Source organism: Embiotoca jacksoni, unplaced genomic scaffold, assembly GCF_022577435.1.
Source record: "Embiotoca jacksoni isolate LCO1_2020_lvr unplaced genomic scaffold, fEmbJac1.0.p SCAF_4, whole genome shotgun sequence".
In the NCBI taxonomy this organism is placed as follows: Eukaryota; Metazoa; Chordata; class Actinopteri; family Embiotocidae; genus Embiotoca; species Embiotoca jacksoni.
In genome coordinates this window covers 12,922,625-12,946,192 of record NW_027185392.1, presented here as the reverse complement: position 1 = coordinate 12,946,192, position 23,568 = coordinate 12,922,625, and the positions used below count along the sequence as shown (strand labels likewise).

Below are 23,568 nucleotides of genomic sequence, written 5' to 3'. Positions count from 1 at the left end.
GTAAAACCCAGTATGAACAGGGGGGAAAGGAATCCTGCTTCAGTAAACATCAGAGCCTGCGGTTAATATTTAAGACCTAACAAATCATAAACCTATTTAAATTAGCACATTGTCTTCTAATACATCAGTTTTCTTGGTTTTGTCTGTACGAAAAGGAGGCACCAGTTTTAAATATCTGCTATTAAAACAACAGCAGTGACAATCTTCAGAAATATCCTGGGTATTTAATATATATTTATGTGACAATAACATGAAAAGGATGGACATAATCTATACATTTGTTGTTATCAAGACTAAAACCAAAGATGTTTTTTGCTTCTCTCCGCCGCCAAGCCAATTTATATATATTAGTGGAAAAAATGGTGTCTAATGAATATAGCTAAAATGTAAAAATAAAAATGGGTTGCATTGATATGCTTTCATTTTTAAATACATTCTAAAACTGAGTAAGCATGTCAAAACAGCTGGACACTGTATTTTTAATGTCATTAATAGGGGGATAAATTGTGTGTTGGGGACTATTTTTAGCAGTTAATTAAAACAGTCATACAATTATATGATTCTGCCTTAACAAACAATAGAGTATAAGATAAGTTCACATCACATGAGATCATTTTATTCAGCAATTTAGTGTAGTTTGGAAACTACAGAGTCAGTGGAAATCTAAAATCCACTTCATCTGATATCGTAAGTGAAGAAGCTCTGTTGTCACTGGACGAAAGCTGGGTTTGGTCCAGTGGTGCAGATATGGATGCAACAGCTCCTGCGGAGGCAGATCTCAAATTGGTCAGAGAGGAGGATCAATACCACCAGGAACAGATAGAGAGAATGATGGGCATCCCAGGCAACTCACTGAAGTAAATTACATTAGAAACTCAGACACTGATTCATGATGAAAAAAGTAGAGAAGGGGATAAAAACAGCCAGAGGGAGTTTTTACAGGATAAGTCAGCTCTTAAATTTATGGACCCTCAGCTCCAGAAACATCAGGTTATCGTTTGTGTGAAGACTGTGTGATGTTTTTAAGTCAAATTTGAAGATTCTGTGGGTTTAAAGAGTTGTGGAAATTATATGTAATGTGACAACTGGATTGGATATTTGCTCATTCTCTCATTTTAAAGTAACTAATAAAAGGTGGCACAAAATGGAAACAGCCAAGTAAAAGTACCTCAGATTTGTACCCCTGCGCAGTACTTGAGTAAATGTACGCTCAAGTCTGTAAAAGTTGTTTCTGGGCCACAATTAAAAAAAAGAGCAGAGTGGTATCTGTGCTCCAATTTCTTGACCTAAAGCTCCTCCTCTGGCTGGAGCTTTTCATCTTAAAAAAGATTTCATTTCTTTTCTAAAAGCAGTCTGCCGGCGATGCTTCTCTGTAGTCTGTCATGCATCACCCACCCCCAGCCTCTTGTGTGATGTGACAGTGTAGATGTAGGTGACCAGTGGGTGGCCCCCACGAGAGCCAGCCCGGAGGTCAGCCGGTCACTGTCCCTACGAGGCAGCCCTGCCGCGGGTCACCTGCTGCCCGCTTTCCCCTCGTTATTTATCTCTCCCTGACAGTTCATTCCTCTTCCTGTCAAAGCCCCTCCTCTTCCATCTCCCCATTTTCTCCTCTGCTCTGCTGAATTTGGCACCGGTCCTTCAGTCCTTTCGCCAATACCGACTACCCAGGCCAAGGCACACTGAGTCGACCCCTTTGCATCACCCCCATCCGGGTTATATGACATCCAGGTTCAGGGGCCTTTCAATGAGAGCCGGGCCACAGGCCTATAAGTGAACGTCCGCAGTGTGTGAGTTGCTCTGGCCGGCTGGCGGGGCGCCTCTCAGCGGTCCACCAGAGGGGTAATTACTTCCCCACGTTGGTCTTGGAACTGGACTTCTTGCCCCTTCGAGTCTCCGTGGACTGGCCGGGACGCGGCACTCCCTTTCATTAGGAGAGCAGCTTATGGAGGGAAAGCCTCCAAAACAGACAAAGTGAAGGCCCTACTTTGGCCGGTGATAAATTGGTTTGCCTCACAGACGAGGGGGGGCAGAGAATGACACTCAGAGGACATGAAGAGGATGAGGAAGTCACAAATACAGTGCAGGAGAGGAGGGATTTCACAGATAAAAATATCTTGAGCCTGAAAGTGGAGAAGGGAAGAGATGCAAGAGCTGCTTTTGAACTGTTCTTGGTATATTACCTGGGGAGCACATATCAAGGACAGAGCCCAAGTGGTGGGCATTAACATCAACGTAGCACATAATAATCACAGGAAAATAATTGCTGCCATCTTCTTCGCTTGGTCACTTAGACGTGCTTATCTCAGGTTTCTGTACCTTCCCCGACCTCCCAGTGAGCATAGCCAGTCCAAAGTGACATGGTAAGGAGAAAAAGGAGTGAAGTGAGCGTGTAATTAGCAAGTGGTTTTATGTAAGTGCTCTTTGATTTATAATTCAGCATAGCAAGAACCCCTGCTACTCAGAGCTAGTGCTCCTCTGAATTAGCCCTGCGACTGGGAGAGGGAGCAGCAAGATTGGGGAAGAACTGGACTAATTTGTGTAAATTAGTCCAGTTCTTCCCCAGTCTTTAAGGTGGGTTTAAACAGGGAACGAAACGTGAGGTCCATACCTGGAGGGTGGGTAATAGATCATAAAATAAAGCAAAGAGGAGCGTAGGGATGAACTGTTGTATAGACAGCTCTCTCACACGCTCTCTGATTAGATGAAATGAGGGTCAGAGTTGTGAGTGACTTTGCAAGTGAACCTTAGACAAAAGTTTGATATGAGAGCAGCAGACTGGCAATGTGGATCTAACTTAGAGAGTGGCAACTTATCTATAAAGATAATGTTACAGTTTTCAAATAAAACTTGTGTATGAAGTTATTTTCTATGGGAATTGAGTAACATTATTCCCATACTAACTGCATCTTTGATAAGGAAGGCTTTTCTGTCAGCAGTGGCCTCATTTTTTCCTCCGCTCAGCTTGGTACATGCTGGATTCTCTTTGGTTCCCCATGGGTCCAATGATCCCTAGATCATCTATATTCTGATGCCCTTATAAAGCTAATGTGCTGATTTTACGTTTTCAACCTCCCGTGATCCCCCCAATCCCCTCTGTTCCCTCCGGTTCCTCTTTCACACTCAAGTGAGGATCCGCTGCCGCTTTGATCACAGTCCCCCGTTAAAGGTTTAAAATGTCTCAATTCTTGACGATTGTTGGGGCCTCTGTGGTTTACTTTAAGCATTTCCCTATGCCCCCTGTCCAAATGCACAATTCCTAAATGAGGTACCCTGTCTCCCAGCTTCCCATCCCAGCGCTGCTTTCAAGTTCCCCCGATTGGGTGCCGCAGCTGTAAGCCCTAGATTTTGTCTCCTCCATCTTTGTCAAGCCCATTTGCCAAATACAAAAAAGACCCAATAAGCTAGGTCTTCATTGCTGCTCTCCAAAGTAATCCCCAGATCTCCCACTCTCTCAAAAATCAATGCAAAGGTTGAGATGAGGTGAAACTGCCTTCTTAACTCATCGGGCTGGGAAGTGATAAGAGTCTACGACCACTTTTTTTGTAATCGTTGTGGCTCCATGATGAAACTAATTGTCCTATTTCATGCAGCCTCACAGTCTTTCAAAATGTCCTTTATCACCACACTAAGAAAAACAGAAGAACTGAAAAAAGACGTGTTAGTTGAAAATGAGTTACTGTTTTTATAGTTGAATTATTCACAAAGAAGCAAAAGAGAGTCTCCAAAACATCTTAGAGCAACAAAAGTAAGTGGTAGTAATCTAAAAGTAAAAGAGTTACTTAATTTATGGAGGAAAAATCGAGCAGCATTAGCATCCTTGTAGTCCAATATCCACTCAACTGCCTTTATCACATACACATTTATTTTTGACCTTCTGTCATTTCATTCAGGACAGTTAACGGTTGGCTTGTGTGAGCTTATTTGCTGAAAATAGGTTTCTACAACCCTTGGTGAAAGCCAACGCGATTAGACTTTGTTGCATAGTAAATCAATCAGTCCGGTATCACATACAGTGTGTAATACACCCATCAGTCCACTCGAAGATATCATGACAGTGTCTCGTTTTGCCTCGCCCAGCAGTAATTAGTACATGAATATATGATGAGAGTCGAAGAAGGAGGTCATGTGAAAAATACAATGATTTTACTTACAGAAGGTTAAGTGACTCATGTGACATATGACATTATGTTACGTAAAAGTACATACTTACTTAATCCAAACTATGATGTCCTCCTAAAGCCAACCATATGTTTTTTGGTGACTAAACCTAAGACACACTATTTTCCTGCCCAAACAAAGCGAAATGTGGCCCTGATATGATGTCCTCTTATGGATTCATGGGTGTATTACATGCTTTAACGTGAATCAAAACAAGAGGGTAAAAGTACAAACTGGACTCAATATTTGGGTGTTTCTTTTTGTGGAATTTGGCAATGGTGGCAACTTGTTTATTTTATGAGTCAATTGAATAATTAACATCTCAAATATTGCTTCAACCTGGATACACGATATTGACATATATTATCACCTTATAAAATAGTTTATTCACACTACCAGCAGACACAAAAACATAATTTATTTGGACTATATCTGGCCACACAATTAATTTTCAGTCCAATGTTTGTACTTATTTTAGGTGTAGTCGCCAATGTTGTCTATTGTTTGGTTTTGGCTGGAACCAGTCAATGTGTTTATTAAAACTCTTCTTTCTGAAATTAGCTGCCTGCTGCATGAGAGGATAACAGAGGTGAGAGACAACAGAAACAGTAAAGTGGGAGGGTCATAAAACCAGAAAACAATGAGATGAAATGCTTTAAAAAGCTGCATTACACTGAGGGGGACTGCAGTAATGGATGTTAATTCTCTGTGGGTTAATCATTGCAACTATGATAACATAAAAATATTAATTATGGCAGCGGTTAAGGAGCTGTTTGTTTTTTTCAATCCAAATAAACTGTTACTTTTGGATATCACCTCAGACATAACAGTCAGTTGTGGTTACACCAATCCAAACTGCTGCCTCTGCATCAGTGAGGTCTGGTTGAAAAAGAGGGCCAGTGCTGGGACAGCAGTAATTCTGCCAGCAAGTCTTGGCTAATGTCAGCCTGATGGAGGCTCCAAACCAGTGGGGTGGGATGTTCCGCTACAACCCTCTGCCCTATGGTCTACCATTATAATTAATATGTTGTTGTATCAAAGTTGAAGCATTTGCCTCCAAAATGTCCTGCGCCCAGCCCCCTTATTAAAGACCTGACCTCCAAGCAGCTGAAGGTTGCTCTGCAAACTTGGCACACCCCCGAGTGAAAACATCTGCTTTCCTCACAGGCAGGACCGCCATGGACCCCATGTCTCAGCTGGTTCCCACAGCCCAGCGAGAGAGCCCTTCCCCTGTCCTCGCACACTGACCCCCACATTTATAACCCCACCCCCATCGCCGCCGAGACCTCCTTAAGCTTTGGGCTCAGGCCTGGACCTCTCCATCACCTCACCCCTCCCCTGTCCACATGTAGTACTGTGCCAGTGTGGTCACTTTACTGCTGAGAGGACTGCTCCTGTCTTGTTATCCCCACATCACAGCCTGTCGAGAGGAAGGGAGGGATGGAGGGATGAGAGGGAGGGAAGTCATGGAGGGAGAGGGGGAGAAGGCATCTGCGCTGCTCCCACAAAGCGGCGACTGTTGGAACACTGACAGAAGCATCTGTCATCTCCTGCCTTCACACACTCACCTGCTGTCCGAGGGCCTGACTCTTTCTAGCTTCCTCCTCTTCTCCCTCCCACTTTCTCTCCTCCCTCCTGCCTCTCTGAGCTTTCTTGGTGATTGTGTGAAGCTCTTGGACGCCTCCTTTGGAAATCTCATACACTGTACGCCCACCCCTTCTCACCTTTACTGAATCAGAGCCCTCAGTGTGAGTCCATGGAGGCAAACATGCTGATTTCTATTAAATAAATGACTTGGCTGGCGGCTGTCTTTTTATTTAGTGACTAACCGCCATATACTTTATGAAGATCGTCTTTAAACATTATATGCAGGGGAACGTTTAGGTTATGCTTTGCCAAGTCGATGCCAAATCAAGCCGTATTTACTAACAAATGCTGCTACGATGTTAATGAATGTACTGACCTGTCTTGTGACTACTTTATCATTCTCCAGTGGCACCCCCGTCCGTTCCCCTAACATGCTGAAGGTTTGCCAGCAGTAAGGGGAAAGATGCCAATCCATGTGTATGACACACACACATAAAAAACACACACAACCTCAAGGACACCATCGCTCATTCAAGTCCGGAGAAGGTGCCCTTCAGATGATGCCACAGAAGAGAGTGTAAAAAACCCAAATCAATGACTTCATCAAGGTTTGAAGAAGACGAACCTTTGTAAATTTGTATCAGTATTTATGTTTACACTGAGAATTAGCGGATGAAGTTACCTGGTTTGTTTTCCGTTTTTGTCTAATGAGGTTTTGTGGAATTTTTTCCCCCTAGTCTCCCAGCAGAGACTTTAATGAGAACATATGTAACCTGCACAGATTTTAAAGCCCCTTGAGGCAATTTGAAGATTTGCGGACTTAACTTGGCTTTTTTAGCAGTGTACCTGTGCACTGTTATTTCAATTAATATTCCAAATTGAAATTTAAAATTGATGTTAGTGCCAAAGTAGTAGATTTCGTTTAAAGATTAGAAAATACATTTTTCTTAAACAACCAGTACATGCATTTGTGAATGTACATTGTACGCAGTTGTTCCCAACAACTCCTCCAACCCATACAACCACATGGCCTTTATTCCAACCCTCGAATACAACCAATAGAGGTGTTTCCTAAATTAGCTCACCTGGTTAGGTTGAAACACAAAAAATAGTTTATCAGGGTTAGGACAAAATAATGGTTTGGATTAAAATGATCACTTGAAATGTGATAGGCTGTATCCATTAAAGTACTTCACTGAAGTTATGCAGCCTTCACCATCATGGCAATAGAAAATCTGGTTATGAAATACTGTTATTTAAACACCGTACCTGCCACCACCATGTAATGCAATCAACGAGGTTGTGGTTATTTCACCCTAACCCTAAACTGAGGTCAAAGGTCATTTGGTGACAAGACAACTGAGACACCAGATATTCGTTATTTACACTACCGTTAGAGGTTGCTTAAATTGAAAACATGACTACGGGTGTTAATAATCTGCTTAAACAAAAGAACTATGGGGTCGATTTTTGGATGACGACAGTCTCACTTGTTCACATACAAACACAGTACTTAATTCTGCATAAAATATCCATGTGGTTGTATAACTTTCCCACAACAGAACCTCTGTTGAGTAAATTTACACTTTTTCAGTGAATGTAATTCTGAAATGTAAATCAATATCTAAAATATAAAATATTTATATGACAGGGATTCACATAGGTACTCTTTTAGTTGTCTGCTGGAGGTCATTTTCAAACCTCGAACCTGAGATCCTGTGGCTCCGTCCCCTCTACCATCGATTTGCCAACTAAAAAAGTGATGAAACAAATATTCTGAAAGTTTTACTTTGTAATTATTGTTGCAAAATGAACTCAGCATACAAAAAATACTCAAAAACAAATACCCCTTTGGGTGTTTTTTCTTTTTCTTTTTTTTACATTTTTCTTTTGCAAATAACTTAATTACTGATTAATCTGCTGGCAACTTTCTTGATTAGTAATTTTTTTCCCCCAGTTTCCCACACTGCTAACACACCGCTTTAAAATGTCTTGTTTTATCAACTGTGGTTTGTGGACTGTGCTGACAGGTCATCATTGTAAATGAGAATTGGTTCTCAATTGATTTTACCTGGTTAAATAAAGGTCATATATAACTGTCCAAACTGAAATACAATAAGTTTTCACTTCTCTATCACTTATAACAAAGAAACAAATCATATCTCACATTGGAGAAGGTAAAGACAGGTTCATTTTGGCATTTTATCTTAATAGAACTAACTGTTACAGCTGCACATCACTGTGTAAATAGTGTTTTGTTGTTGAACCTGTACAAGGTGGTACATGTCGCAACTAATATTTAGAGCTCAGAATGGACGACCTAATCGCAGACACAGATCAGAAACAATCAAGCAATCTAATGATAAAATATAAAAGGCAGGAAGGTCCAAGACACAGAAACAGATAATGACAAGAAACAACATAGAGAAGGGAGAGGCTTGAACGGTTTAAGTAGTGGCAGGACTAAAGGGGAAATGGGAACAGGTGTGTTGGCAGGAGTTGGGAATCAGGTGATAATGGGTAGTGGGAAAGTCCGAGGGCATCTGGTGGCTGCATGAGGAAAAGCAAGTCTGGAAAGTTTTAAAGGAATGCATGCATGAACTGGGGAAGACAGAGAGTTTCCAGGCAGGTACAGAGCTTGTTGCTGTTGGCCAGTTTAACATATTTTATATTTCATTTTTGTGCATAAAATCTTAGTCCATGAGTCAGCACACTGACATCAGAGATTTATCTGTGGAGCAGTTGCGCATCCACACTCAATGTTGTAGAAGGTGTGAAGCAAATGACCACCTTCGTGACATCCAGCTGTTACTTTTCTGGGTTGTCTCATTGTCATGGTGACCACAGGATGGCTCTAAAGTAGGGAGGTGATTTTGAATGGCAGTGGTCATACATAAAGTAGCTTCTCTCTGCATGAACGAGGACGCTGCGAAGAAGAGTGGGAGGTTAACAAATGAGTGAGGAAGGATAACAGGACTTTGTGGCCCTCAGAGACAGAGTGATTTGGGATGTTCTGCCAACACCTCATCTGCCAGGGTGAAGGATACACATTCATATCCTCACACACACACACACACACACACACACACACACACACACACACACACACACACACACACACACACACACACACACACACACACACTGTCATCTCTCTATAGCTCCATTCCTGGCCTCCACAGTAGCCGTGTGTCTGAGCAGGAACCCCGCTAAGCTGGCTGCGGTCCAACATCGGGGTCTCTCACCTCGCAGGCTAGGTAGGGGGCCCGGTCACTCCTGTGAGTTATTCCTGGGCATGGACCTGGGTTCCACCTCACACATCTCCTTTTGTCTCATCCACCCTCATCTGGCCCATCCTGGCCTCCTCTTCTCCCTAATCCCCCTCTCAGGGACCCTGGGCTGGTGCGCCTGTCCTTCAACTATCAGCATCTTCTATTGTCTTTATAACATGCACACACAAACACACACACACACACACACACACACACACACACACACACACACACACACACACACACACACACACACACAACCCCCCCCCCCCCACACACACACACACACACACACACGTGGATTTATGTACGCTCGTGTATCTGTGTGGCCACAAATGTTGAGGTCACCTTCACTTCAAGCCTTGTAGCTGACAAAGACATTTTAAAGACATTTTTCCTAAACTCTTATCCCTTAAATTCCCCCTAAACCACACACACACACACACACACACACACACACACACACACACACACACACACACACACACACACACACACACACACACAACTGAAATAATTTCTCAATTAATCATTTGTGAGGGATATAAACATTACAGCCAGCTTTTAATATGTGTGAATTTGCTGCTTTTCAGCTTAATATCGCTGTAAATGTAATACATCTGGGTTTTAGATGGTTGATCAGACAAAACAAGACACCTAAAGACTTTTTGTGAACCAGGAAATTATGGTGGACATGCATCTAAATGTTTATACAACGTGCATCATGCGATCAATCGAGGAAACAATCATTGGATGAATTAATAGTTAGTTGGTGCTCCAACCCAGATATTAGACAATAGAGTAGAGCAACCGGATACTCCAAAAACAAAGTCTCCTTTCCACTGGTAGTTTATAAGATGCACTGTAAGTTTACATAGCAAATAACGATGAGCTTTTAAATGGGTATTCAGACCAAACTCCATCAGTGCCTTTAAAATTAAATGAAAACCAGCAAAGAACGTAATATAAGTATTCTGTTCTAACACTCGTGGTCCTGATTTCATGCAGCAAATATGACATACCAAACCTGGGCAGAAATACATCAGTTGTTCTTCCTCTTCACGTGTTAATCCTGATTTTGCCACTAGAGGTCACTGAATACCAACCGAACTGAGTCAGCATGTCAGTACAGTCTTTTCCAAATGATTCCCACATGTTCTTGAGGATGAAAAAGTCTAACAAATGTTGTGTCAGTTTTGATATGTTGAATATTTGATTTCCTTTGAACGTTTTGGTGTGTAGCTGACTTGTGATGCTGGTTGCAGGTATACTCAATGTAGATTCCTGATTAAGTGAACTCTCAAGAGAAACAAACAGCTTTATATATGAATTAGTAAGGGTCAAAGTTAAAACTCATGAAAAACTACAATCTATGGTCAACCAACAACAAAAATGACAATCAAAAGTAAATATTGACACGTCCTAAAACTCAAAAAGCATTTGGCAATAACAGATACAATCTTTCAGAGAGAAAAAAAGTTAAAGACTTCTAAGGAACTGAAGTTTTCCACATGATGTTGGAAGGGATGTCTGTGTTGAAATTGAAGCTTAAAAGCTGACCAAACAAGTCAACCAACTTAGCAAGTAATGATGTTTTAAAGTAAAACCAGAAGAAAATGCAAAGGTTGTCTGTAACTCATTTGTAACCATAAAAATAAATCAAAACCTACATTAGCTCTGGACCCTGCAGCAGAGGTCCATCCTCAGCATCAGTACCAGTACCAAACAGGAGAGGCAAGCAGCTGCAGAGCTTCCACTCTGATCCCCTTTTCGAGTACCAGCACATCTTCCGTTTCCGGGTTCAAAGTAGCGTGCCCCTAAACTTACATTTTATGATATGAATACCTGTCAGACACGAATGGTTTCTAGCCACGACACTGAACGTGGTTACATTCAATCGTTAAGTTGTTAAGATGAGAGCAGCGCATGATTGGATGTTAACGCCCACTTTATTTAGACACAGTCAACCCGACTTTCTAAATAGACGATCTTCGAAGCGCTGAGACGACCAGCGTGGTTACGTTCTCAAAAACTCGCCCCTGTAAATCCCATTCTACGTAATTATGACTGCGACTGTAACTCCACAATCACTTCGTATTCATTTCAAGTGTGTTAAAGCTTTTGTTACTGATTCTTAAAGAAAACTCAACACAGGTAGTGGTTTGTGATTAAAACAGACCCCCCCCCCCTCTTCCCACAGTGTAATGGTACAGTCTGCCGACGTCCTGCGCGGGAGCGGAAAACGTGCGTCTGACTGAGCGGAAAAGGAGAGGTGTGTTTGTCCTGGTCAAATCGGAGATACATCAACTATTTCCTGAACGACTACGAATATCCTGCTTTCTTCCAGACGTCTGCACACACTGGAGGTCAATGGGGGGGAAACTGGGGGTGGTTCTGTTTGCAATTAATAGCTACGAGCTAGCTAGCTTTGCGCGTTTGTTGATACGGCGTTCCGCTCTGCTTACATCGTGGTTGATAACTTTTATTTGGCATTAAGCGGCAGCCACATCTTCTTCAGTGCACGCAGTGACTGTGGGTGAAACAGGGCTGTTTTGTCACAGTAAACGTGACTGTCATGTTTGAATGAGCTCAGGAGGATGTTAGGTTGTGGTTAGGGGGAGGGGCACATGTCTGAGGAGATGAACCTCAGTTATGTGCATCGAGAGGCAATTTGCTATGTTTAACTGTATATTGTTTTGTTTTCCAGCCTGGTGACACGTCCAACATGACTCGGGACTGGAAACCGGGGGATCTGATTTTTGCCAAGATGAAGGGTTATCCACACTGGCCTGCAAGAGTAAGTCAAATATATGTATGTAGGACCAAATCACAATACTAGTCCTGAAGTCTTTATCATTTATTATAGGTATATAGTGTAGTTGATTACAAGTAAAGTGCTTCATAAGTGAAATACTTGTGCAAACAACCACCTGGGTAAATAAGCCACACGCACAGACAAACACAGGCTCGTGCTATGATGATTTTTTTTTTTTAATTTTTTTTTTTTTGCCGTTTCCAGCTGCAAGCAAACATCTGCTTCCTCTCCTCTCTTTGCCAGATCGACGAAGTCCCAGATGGTGCCGTGAAGCCGTCCAACATCAAGTTCCCCATTTTCTTCTTTGGCACCCATGAAACGTCAGTAGCAGACCACAAACGGTCTTTGTCCTCTCCTTTTTAGTTTGATGAGCTTACATTCAACCTGCTCAGGTAAAACATAATCTAATGTGTCTGAGTGACCAGAAAAAAAGAGAAATTGATGGAGACAACTTATACAATTATTTTAAATAGTAAATGTCTGTATTTATTTAGTGCTTTCTTCCATTTATGTTTACAGAGCCGTCATTAAGCTCTGTTGAAGGTGTTTCTGTAAATGTTTGATGAGCGGCTGAATCGAGTTACCTTCCTGTTGAGTCTCCGTCTGCTCTCGCTTCACTTTGTGAACAATGTGCTGCATTTTTAATGGTTCAGAAAGTATAAAATGTTCAAACATTGTTCAAATTGTTTTCTTTCCCACAGAGCATTTCTCGGCCCAAAAGACATCTTTCCATACCTCCCTCACAAAGAGAAGTACGCCAAGCCCAACAAGAGGAAAGGCTTCAACGAAGGATTGTGGGAGATCGAGAACAACCCAAAAGTAGAGCTTACAGCACCCAAGGTACGTCTGCCTTCTGTTTGTCGCCAGCATTTTTCAGTTTGTGTACTCCAGACAGACTGAAGCACAGATACTGCTACACCTCAATGAGTTGAGCAGTGTTACTGTGCATGTATTTATACCTGTATTTGTACTTTATTAGTGTCTAGCTACCTGAGAGCAATAAACACGTATCAATACTAACTTTGTAATGTTTATATATCGTTAAAGCCAAGTGAGCCCTTCTCTCAGCTGCGTCACATACACAGTCTTTTACAAAAGAGAGTTAATCACGGATTTACAGTGAAGCAGCTCTCAGAGTAGGTTATTTTAGGTTTGTGAGGCTTTAATGAAGGTTAAAAAAAAGTTTTCAGAAGTCTCTTAGCTCTTTCTCAATTATCCGACAGTCCTTGAACTAATCATGTGCACTCGGGAAGGCTGTGGCTCAGTCGGTAGAGTGGGTTGCACACTAATCGGAAGGTTGGTGGTTCGATCCCCAGCTCCTCCTGTCCACATGCCAAAGTGTCTTTGAGCAAGACACTGAACCCTAAATTGCTCCCTGATGGTGTACCATCGGTGTGTTGTAAGTCGCTTTGGATAAAAGCGTCAGCTAAATGAAATGTAACTCCATGCTTTTCTCAGGACAAATAACCAAGTCTAAGCTTAAAATAGTGACATTATAAAATCACTTCAATTCAACTGGCTCATTTACAAATTTGGCATAAATGTATTGCTTGATCCGGATTCTGGAAAGAAAAGGAAAAAATTCTGCACATCTGAGGAGCCTTGGAGGGCTCGGCTGAGACCTACAGTCATGTGGCAAAAATTCTGTGAATGTTGCAGGCTGCAGCACAGAGGAAATAAGACTTGTAGTGGTTATACAAATGTAAACAGTTCAATATGTACAGCCCGTGGAGCCCCCACCCCCCTATTTTTATAGTATTGGTAACACTTGGGAAAATGTTATATATATTGATCAAAGAATTGTATCTTTCATTCATTTCTCTTTGATGATGTTTGACAATATAACTATTTTTGAGTTCACCGTGCTTCTTGGTTTTGTTTCCATAGATATTTTTTTAATTTAACCGAATAATTTATTATTTGCAGCCGGTCCCCCCCGAGTCTTTCCCTGAGAAGGATTCAGACAGCAGTCCAGAGGGAGAACAGGGTGCAGAAGGCAAGGGGATAAAACCCAAAGTAAGAATTGTTTTCTTCCTTCAGATCTGTCATTCCTAATTAAATACTGTATATAGAGTGGCTTCACTGCATTGACATTTTGCTGCTTTGTTCCTGTGTTGTCAGCTTCTTTCTTTTTTTGCTGTCTCTCAAATCTTCCTCTAATGTGTGTCTGCACCATACTGAATTATCACTGCTGCAAGCAGTTTACAAATTAATAGTGCCATTGTTTGATAATAGATTCATAGGCTTGTCTGCTAAGGGTAGCAGTGTGTGCAACAGACGAATACTCGCTCACTTTTCTCCCTTTCAAGCCTCGTTTTACCCCACCACACTGCGTCCTATGCTGTGTCTTGGGTGCATTCAGGTTCCAGGAAGTGAGGCTGAGCAGGAGAATGAGAATGAGGAGTTGGAGGAGGAGGAGGAGGAGGAGGAGGAAGGGTCACTGATCACTGAGCAGGGTCCTCAGAACCAGGATGTACGTACTTTTTTTGCATGCTGGGATACCATAAAGCGGTGCAGGTCATCTCACCCCCTCCCCGCGGGAAAGCATGCGGTTTTTCAATCGGTGGTTTGTTTCTGTTTGACTCCAAATTCTTGACGGTGGCCACAAAGTGTATGTCGGTGCTGGATGTTTTGATTCGAGTGCCGGGTCTGGGTTTATTGATTTCATGTCACAAAGGTGATAACTGATTTACAAACGGATTGATTTATGTGGAAAAGCAGTGTCTGTGTTTGCAATTAAACTATTAACAAAATCCGGTAAGGACTGAGGGATTTCATTGTGTTAGGCTTGAGGCACATTTCTGCGTGTGACTTTAACAAAAATACAAAAAGGGTGTGTTTTATTCTTCTGTTTGACGTGTGTTTAGTGGTAGTGCTTCCCATTTCCCGCCTTTTTTTGTCCATAAACTGCATAATTCTACTGTTTGCAATTAGTTGATGTTATTTTATTTTTGCATGGCTTTCTGTGTACTTTGGAAAAAGGTAAGTTTGTACTCAGTTAATGTTTTAATGTTCTGATGAGACAAACTCTTGTTGTATTATGATATTCCTCTTTCTGTGTCTGCTGTATTTTAACAAATCACCAGGTGTGTCCCAGTTCTTTACTAAATACTGATTCACACAGAAGTTATGCCAAACTTTCAACAAATTTGATATTATAAAATACTCTTGAGCTGTAAAAACCAAAAGTTCAATCTTCTTTTTCTGTGTGAAGGTAGAAAACTGGGCCACATTTACAGTGACTTAAACACTGGCACAATTTACATTAAACAGGGTTTAATACTCCAGCTACACACTAGATGGTGCCACTGGGCTTTGTTGTTTACAAGTTAACATTCACAGCCAGCATGTTCTCCTCCAGCTGTAGGAGCTCCTACTGTCTTGTTAAAAGAAATATATAAAAAATTTGCTATATCTATTTAAATGATTGAAATGTGTCGAATTTTAGGGCTCTGCTCAGAAAGAGTCAACTGATGTTCCTAAACCCAAGAGAGGAAGGAAGAAAAAGGTTGGTAGTGCTTATTGATTGGTTTAATTTCAGAGAAATTATAATCGGTAGATTACAAGGGGAAAAAAATGTTGTCCCCTTTTTTTCATTTTTTTTTTCAGAGTGATGCTGACCAGGAGAATGAAAAAGACGACGCGCCAGCGAGTCCTGTCAGTCCTGCAGGTAGGCTCTTTGTCCTGTGATGTTGGTGTCCATAATGCTGTCAATGACTCGGGAGATGAATAATCACAAGCTTGTTACAAACAACATGGAGTGATGAGTGTCTGCCTAGTTGGAGAACAACAATGAGACAGATACAGATAGACCGGGGATGGACATGTACAATACAACACCATGAGAGAATAGCCTACTTTTAACACATAGGGAATCGTTAATCATGAAGAATTACAGGGAACTAGCACTGATTTCAATGGTAAGTCAAACTTTGGTAGAGGTCTGAGCGTTCGTTTTTTCCAAATGCACAAACTGAATTTATGCTGTGTGTATGTTTGTGTTTTTCACATGTGCCCAGGTGCAGAAGGTCCCAAACGTAGAGGCAGGAAGCCCAAAAGTGAGAAGCTGATTTTGCTTCAGCAGCAGGAGCAAGTTTCTGGAAGTGAAATGTAACTACATGAATATGAGCAAACAAAGAGCTAAAATGTGTTTCCCGTGCACTACCTTTTGCCGCCGGCTCATCTACACAAGAGGATTTGATCATTCAGTTTTGTTCATAACTTTGCCTAATTGGTGATGCATTGTAGAGGGAAAACCCTGAAACTGTCATTTCACAGACTATTACAAACAGCCCAACAGATGTAAAAACAAAAGCACCTTTTCTCCTCCGTTTAGGGACACCGGGGAGTCAGACAAAAAGAGAAAGAGGGCACCGGAGGACAAGTGCCAAAGCGGAGAAGAGGAGAAGAGAAAGAAGAGGGAGGACAGCAAAGGAAAGGACGGCGAAGTGAAGGAGCCTGAGACCAAGAAGAAGAAACAGAACAAGGAAGACAGCTGCTCCGGCTCTGAAGATGAAGAGGCAAGTGTCTAATCAACACTAATATCTATACAAGTGCGGTTTCTCAGCAGTAAAACACTATTGTTTTTTTAATAGAGAGACATCATGTTGAAAAGTCAGTCTGATACCTTCATGCACGTAACTTGGATTTATTTTTATTTTTTTGATCCCAGAAAAACAAAGCAAGAAAGAAACAGCAAAACTCTGAAATGGACAAAGATGCGCGCCGGCGGAAAGCCGATGAATTGAAAGAGTAAGTTTACTTACAGCTCCCATCAGAAGATACCAGAGCCCAAAATGTACATGTTATATTATTGACTCAAGAGAGGTAGAAAGATTATTTTGTATGTGTGGGGTGTTTGTGGCAGGAAATGAGGGGAGTAAGAGATGGGACGGGACCTCTTACAAAGTTGCAGTTCATCATTGGTTTCTGGGGCCACCAGGGCCAGTGGAGGGATTTCTGACGTGGAGTGTTATTATTGTCTTTCAGACCAAACAAAGATGATGGGAAGAAAAATGAAGAGACGACAGGACCCAAGAAAAAAGGTGATGCACCACAATGTGTCATTTCCGATCAATTTTATTTTACTTTATGTCTTTGGCAATTCCAAAATAGAATCTTCACGAGTGTGGGGAGGTGTTGCAACCCACAAAACATGTGTTGTTAAATTGATAGTAATCTAAAAGGAACTATGTTTTCTTTTCTCTTTACTCAGAAATGTCAACTGACCTGAAACTCCAGAGACTACACACTGAAATTAAGATTTCACTGAAAATTGACAACCCTGTAAGTCCTGCAAATCATAAACATCTCGCACAAGTCCCATCTTTCTGCTCTGACAGTGTCATAAATTGATGTTTCCCCCTTCATGTGCTGAACAAACAAACAAAGGGCTCAGACTCTTCACTTTGTTACATTTCAACTCTACATAAAATGCTGTGAAACTAAAAGCTGCAGCACATTCATCTGAATGTGATTCAACTTCAGATGTAAAACTTCCTCTTGATGATTTAATTGTAGGTTTTTTTTTGTGGTTTTTTTTTAATGTATCCCAGAATCCCCCATGTCGTGTTAAAAGACAAAACTCTGTGATTGTACCTTGAGGTGAATGTCCCCGTTACTCCTTTGCGAGCGGAATTTCCGCACACAGATCTTTGCGTTACACTCACTGTCAATCAATTGTGCCTCGACTTTGTACGTGACCCAAACAGTATAAACACAACAGCTTCATTTTACCACAGAAGCTGGTCATTGTCATGAATTTAGTGAAATGGAGCCGTGCAGGGACCTGTGACAGTGTGACAGTCAGATGTATGATCTGTCACACAGTACTGTTGCATCCAAAAGACCCTCCGGACACACGTGGACAATTGTGTTTGGTCCTTAGACAGCAGCCTGAACATAATAAAACAAAGTTTCAGTTCTAAATCAAAGCCAAAGGAAAGTTGGCTGATGTGCAACTTTTATTGATAACTGATCTTATAAAAATTCTTTGGGTTAAAATATCAAACGATCCATCAATCCAGCATCTCAAATGTGAGGCTCTGATTGCTTTTCTATGTCATGTTTTACACGTGACTGAATATTTTGGGGCTTTAGGTTGTAGTTTAAGTAAAACAACGAAATCAAAATGGGAAATTCTTTTCTCTTTTCTGCTACTGCATAAGCAACTTGATCACTCTAAATAATGATGAGAAAGGTTTTCATTTGTTGCAGCTCTACTGAACACGTGTGTCTATTTTTGTTTTAACAACCTCCATGGACTACTGCATTTGATCAGAAACTGAAATACACTTCCAGAAGTCTTAATTTGTCGTGATGCGCTAAATGAAGATTGTGATCTCCAAAACTATCAGACTGAAATTGTTTCATACCTAAACGTTGCTGCATCCCTGTTTTTTAATGCTACTCAAAGCAAGATAGCACATTGTGGAACATAATTCAAGGAGTATGATGAACATTTAAATCTGCTCACTCCAAATACTATATTGATCAGTAAGGATCAGATATGCAGAATACATACAACCATACATTTGTGTTTCTGCAGAACTCCCAATTGTCTTTTTTAATTTGACTTTTGTTGATTTTATTTCCGGTGACTTTATGCCTAAACTTCTTTTACTTCCTTCCATGTCACCTCTGTCTTTGGCCCTCCCTGCCCTCGCCTCACTAGGACGTAAAGAAGTGCTTGGACGCATTAGATGAGATCGGGGCCCTTCAGGTCACGACCCAGCACCTTCAGAAACACAGTGAACTTATCGCAACGCTCAAAAAGGTAGACACCGATGCAGATTATCCTTTAAAATGAAATACATAATCACGAAGTCTCTTGCTGAGTGATTATGCACTCTTTTCATTCACGCTCTAGATCCGCCGATTCAAGGCCAGCCAGGACATCATTGACAAGGCCACCATGTTGTACAACAAGTTCAAGAGTATGTTCCTGGTCGGAGAAGGCGATTGCGTGCTCAGCCAGGTGCTCAACAAGTCTTTAGCTGAACAACGGCAGCATGAAGACGCGAAGAAAGGAGCGCTGAAGAGAGTTGAGCAGGCCAAAGAAAACAACTCAGGTACTTTTAATAAGAGGTTCTCCTGTGTTTGTCCATGCTGCCTCTTTTTAGTCACCTTCAGACAGGATCGTACGATTAGTTCACTGATCTGTATGCAGTCGCGCCTATCTTCAATTTCTTCTTTGCTGTTCCAGCTGCAAACATCACTTCATATTTGTCTGCAACGTCTGAACGGGGGGTTCCGTTAAGGCCAATTTTTACCCTGCTGCAAATGTCCAGAAAGTGACTTTAGTAAAAGTTAAAGTCACCTATTAGAAAATGTTTTTGATATTAAATGTAATCAGGTATTGAAAGTAAAAGTGAATAGTTATTAAAAATGCAAGTAGTCAGAATTTTGAGAATTATGAAGTTTATTCTTTCAAACATTGTAAAACCTTCTGAACTGGGGCCACTGTGGCTACAAGTGGACTCTCTACAGTGACTTTTGAGACCTGCTTGGATGTAATCTGTATCGTCAGGCTGTCAAGTTTCATCCACTTTTATTTTGTTGCAACTAAGTCAGGTTAAATATATTGGATGAAAAGTATGTATTTCATTTTGGTAATGCAGTTGAGTAAAAGTCAAAGTTGACAGAAATGTAAATACGCAAATATTAATAGTCCTAAAAAAAAGAATACTGAAGCACTGTAACATTGTTTTGTTACTGTGTTACATTACACCATTGGTTTCATTTAACTAAATACCTGCCTAAACAAAATAATATCAAAAGGAGTCGATCTGTCTCGACTTTCTATCCTTTTCTTGTTAGCAGAGTCAAAGAATGACAGTAACACACATTTATTAATGCTTCGATAGAATATTTCTAACACAGGTAATGCGTTTGACGTAACATTGTAATGAATTGATGACGCTAGATTTGAATTAAAAAAAAATTATTAGAATAATAACAACAATATTACAAATTGATGCAGATTGTTGTATTGATTATTAATGATAATGATTTTTTTTTTTTAAATGTAAATGAGTAGTTAAATAAGGAACCTAGTTGCTGTTTTGATGGCAGTACTCCAGCACATGACATTTTACTTTAATGTAGCAACAGTGAGAGATGGTCTAGTCAGGTGACAAAGTTGCATTATAAGGACTGTCTGCTGGTTGTTGGTAAATCCACTATGACCGTCAGCTGAGTCACTCATGCAAACCAACCAGAGAACAGACACATTGATGCTCTGCATGCAGTTGATGTCCTCTCTCCTTTCCAGGGGGATGTCATAGGATCTCTGTGGTTGAGATTCTCAACACAAGCACAGATTGTAATCACAGATTTGCCACCACATCCGTGTACATTATTACTTCCATCGAAATGGGTTCGTCTGTGAAAGGTCTTCTCTAAAGCAAAGCATGCCGAATGGGTGGAAAATCCTATTTATCTGTGTATGGTCCGGAGTTCTGCACGCGTCATCACATGCTCCTGTGAGGTCTCCTCTTCTGTGGTGGTTTAGGTCGTGTCGGGATGTTCTGTCTGACTACCTTTGTGTGTTTCTGTCATCTGCCTAAAGACAGGGTGACAAATGGGGACATCAGCCCTGAGGAGAAGAAGCAGGAGACCGAGAGGGAGAAGCTTCTTGAGGACGCCTCAGCAGGAGAAAATCACAGGTAGTTAAGACAACACGCAGGTTATGGTGGTCATCACCTCAGTTGTCTCGGTAGAAAATAAACGACAATGGCCCTATTCACACCTGGCTTTTACATGCGTCTCCGCATGGGTCTTGAGTGACCATCATGGGATCTCACTTCCTCAAGGTACTTGCAAATAATCACCTTTATAATATAAATAAACACGAACAGAAACTCGGAGAGAGAGAGAGAGAAGTCTAAGGAAACGAGACGTCCTCGCTCACGCAATCCTCCTTTTAATGCGCCGTCAATTAGCCTATTGGTGACATAAGTTATTACTATGAATTATTCGACCCAACTCAACTACGTTGTAATAAATTTGAAGTGCTCTTAAAGAAACACAATAAATCTTCCCATATCCTATCTGCACTTCTTTGCGTTTGTAATTCTCTACCTAAACTCCGTCAGGCTCGATCCGATCTCATCGTTTCAGGCTCAGATTATTTATTTATTCCAGCGGGTTTGAGCAGATAAACGAACTAGAGATTGATGATACATTTTTTTTTTTTGCATACAAGCAGATGGGGGCTCTGTGGGGAGGTAGTGCGTCAAAACCTGCAGATGAGTTAAACTGAGGGGGGGGGAGTATCCCAGAAGAGGCTTTGGAAATTTCTGCTTAAGAGGACGTAAATTGAGTAGGTGGTCCTTTAATGTGGCCACGTGTGTCCAGGACCACCTCCAAATGCGGTCTGAGCAGACCTGATCGCAAACAGTTTTGGGTGCCTTAAACCCTGCGCTTGTAGCTGTCCACTGGTGATCCTCTCATTATGTCCTCCTTAATCTCAGCTGAAACTAAATGACAATGACCCTGTTCACAACTAACCAACGTCTGACATTCACCTCACCTCATGTGAGCGTTAGCCTGCAACGGTCTAGGTTTTTTTTTTCCTGGTGTTCATTGAGGCCAGACAAAAGCATAAATATTGAATTTAACACTATTAGCTTTTTTTTAACAGGGCATAACCACTCCAACATACTTTTGAGAAAGGAAAGTAGTCTCAAAGTAGGCTTTGTTTTAAGGCCTGATTTAGTTATTTCGTTTTGTAGTGATTTGAAATAGGTTTTCTTACTTGGAAAACAGAAAGCCCCGAGGCCATTGATTCCTGATAATGACGTAAGTATTTTAAAATATATAGTTGCATATAAAAATACAACAAAGGAGTCAGTAATTTCCTTAACAGTTGGGCAGTGTAGTTTGTAAAAAAAAAAAAAAAAAAAAACAGGAGTAAAAAAAGCTTTAGTTGGGAACATATTTCAGCATTACACATTTGATGTTCAAGGAACTTGAACTCCAGTTCATGGTAATAAAAGCATAGTACAACAGTGTGGCTCATTAATATGCTGTTAATATTTCTGGACAACAGTGGAGGTCTACAGTACAGACATTAAGTTAGACTGGGTCTACACAGGCCATACGTACTAGGAGGTTCAATTAACAGTTACTAACCAACAATGAGAAAACAAGACATAAGGTGAAATCACTACAATTCATCCTTGAATTAAACATTTCAACAAAAAAAAAGCCTGGATGAGTACCAAGCGCAGCTCTTCTGACAGCTGGTTAAAGCCTTTAGGATGCTTTTCTCAAACTAATCCAAGTGATACATTAATTTGTATATCAGATGTTTTGTAAGTACCTCTCGTGGGAACACAAGCAGTTGACTGGCACGATGCCATGCGGGAACCGGCCTCAGCAGACTACTTTTCTTGCAGCCACACTAAAGATAAGCTGATAGAGATGTGGAAAAAGCTCCAAATAAGGAGCATTTAACGTTGATAGAACACAGCTTGCCAAACAAAAGAACTGTTGATAACCGTGTCGTGTTTCAATTAATTACTGAGAAAAGGGTATTTCATGTATTTACAAGGAAATGAATTTTCTATCCTCTGTACTTGTGACTGTCAAGACATGAATTGTTTTGGCATTGAATTTGATCTCGTGATTTTTGCTGTACTGTAAGAACACCTTTGATAACAATTGCTGCAGCCCAACACCGTATGGACTAAAAAAAAAAAATTACAAGGTCGTCAGCATACATGAAATGATTCATAACAGATTTTCCAGGCTTTGTTCAATTATTTCGATAAATCATCCAGACTGAATTCCACCTTGTACGTTTGTTTTTTTTGACTGCAGTGCCCCAAAAGCCCAGGAGTCCACTTGAGTGCCCTACATGCTGGAAGAAGAGATTTGTTTCCATTTTACTGACCGATTTTGTCAGCATTGCTGCTTAAGTGTTTTAGTACGTAACCCTCCCCTCCCCCACCACCACCACGCACAGATAATGACTGACTACATACTGTATTTTTGTACTTTGTGTAATATTTACCTTTCAGACGCCTTCATCTGGAGCTACATGCTACATGTTGCATCTGTTGAGTAACAATAGTGAGTAAGAACTTGCAAATCTGCAGGAGTGAGCGTAGATTTTAAAGAGCATGCTCACGGAGACGGGTTAGCACCATCTGGTTCCTCTTATCGTCTGGATGGTTTGGATTGTAGCTGCATTTTGTAAACTGTTGTTGACGTTTACTGATCATAACCTCACATGATTTACAGTACAGACGAGTCTCTGTAGTTAGAAGCGCCATTAAAAATGTCTAATGGCAGCTGTGTAAACGCTCTCTAAAGCATAGTTTCATTGAAATTCACTTCAGATGCACACATAGTATTTTGTGGAGTTTGACAAAGTTTCTTTTGCCAAGAAAATGCTTTATTTCCAACCATATCCAAGTGTCTTTTAAGTTTTCTTTTAACATAGATGTAAATAAGAGTATTTTTGTGCCTGTCTGACGACCTGTTTCAATCCAATAATAAAGTAGTAGCTATAGTACACCTTTGATCTGAAATCATATGTTCACATCCTGCACCACAACATTATTGTGATTGGCCCCCGGTACAAGCCCTCCGCTCAGCCTAAACACAAGCGCATGCTCATGTGCACCCACAAAACCACACGTCGCCTTTGCTGCTCGCCTCTCGTCCATTTGGTGAAGAGCTTTTCGCCAAAACGTTCTTTCATTGAGAAAATGTGCCACGATGTCATGG

The 23,568-nt window shown here is 41.1% G+C and overlaps 1 protein-coding gene across 3 annotated transcripts; it reads left to right on the top strand.

Moving 5' to 3' along the window:
* Positions 1-11,252: 11,252 nt before the first annotated feature.
* Positions 11,253-23,353, top strand: psip1a (PC4 and SFRS1 interacting protein 1a). Of its 3 annotated transcripts, none has more exons than XM_069167112.1 (17): positions 11,253-11,383; positions 11,725-11,814; positions 12,076-12,152; positions 12,534-12,672; positions 13,759-13,848; positions 14,195-14,305; positions 15,281-15,340; positions 15,442-15,502; positions 15,858-15,942; positions 16,169-16,352; positions 16,505-16,584; positions 16,822-16,877; positions 17,048-17,118; positions 18,506-18,607; positions 18,701-18,902; positions 20,402-20,498; positions 22,657-23,353. In XM_069167112.1, exons 2-17 carry the CDS (start codon positions 11,743-11,745, stop codon positions 22,682-22,684), a joined length of 1,515 nt encoding a protein of 504 aa, XP_069023213.1. In that variant the 5' UTR covers positions 11,253-11,383; positions 11,725-11,742; the 3' UTR covers positions 22,685-23,353. The 3 variants fall into 3 exon arrangements, with proteins under 3 accessions (XP_069023213.1, XP_069023212.1, XP_069023214.1); XM_069167111.1 differs by having other exon boundaries at positions 11,254-11,383; positions 15,852-15,942; XM_069167113.1 differs by lacking the exon at positions 14,195-14,305 and having other exon boundaries at positions 11,256-11,383; positions 15,852-15,942.
* The last annotated feature ends 215 nt before the right edge of the window (positions 23,354-23,568 follow it).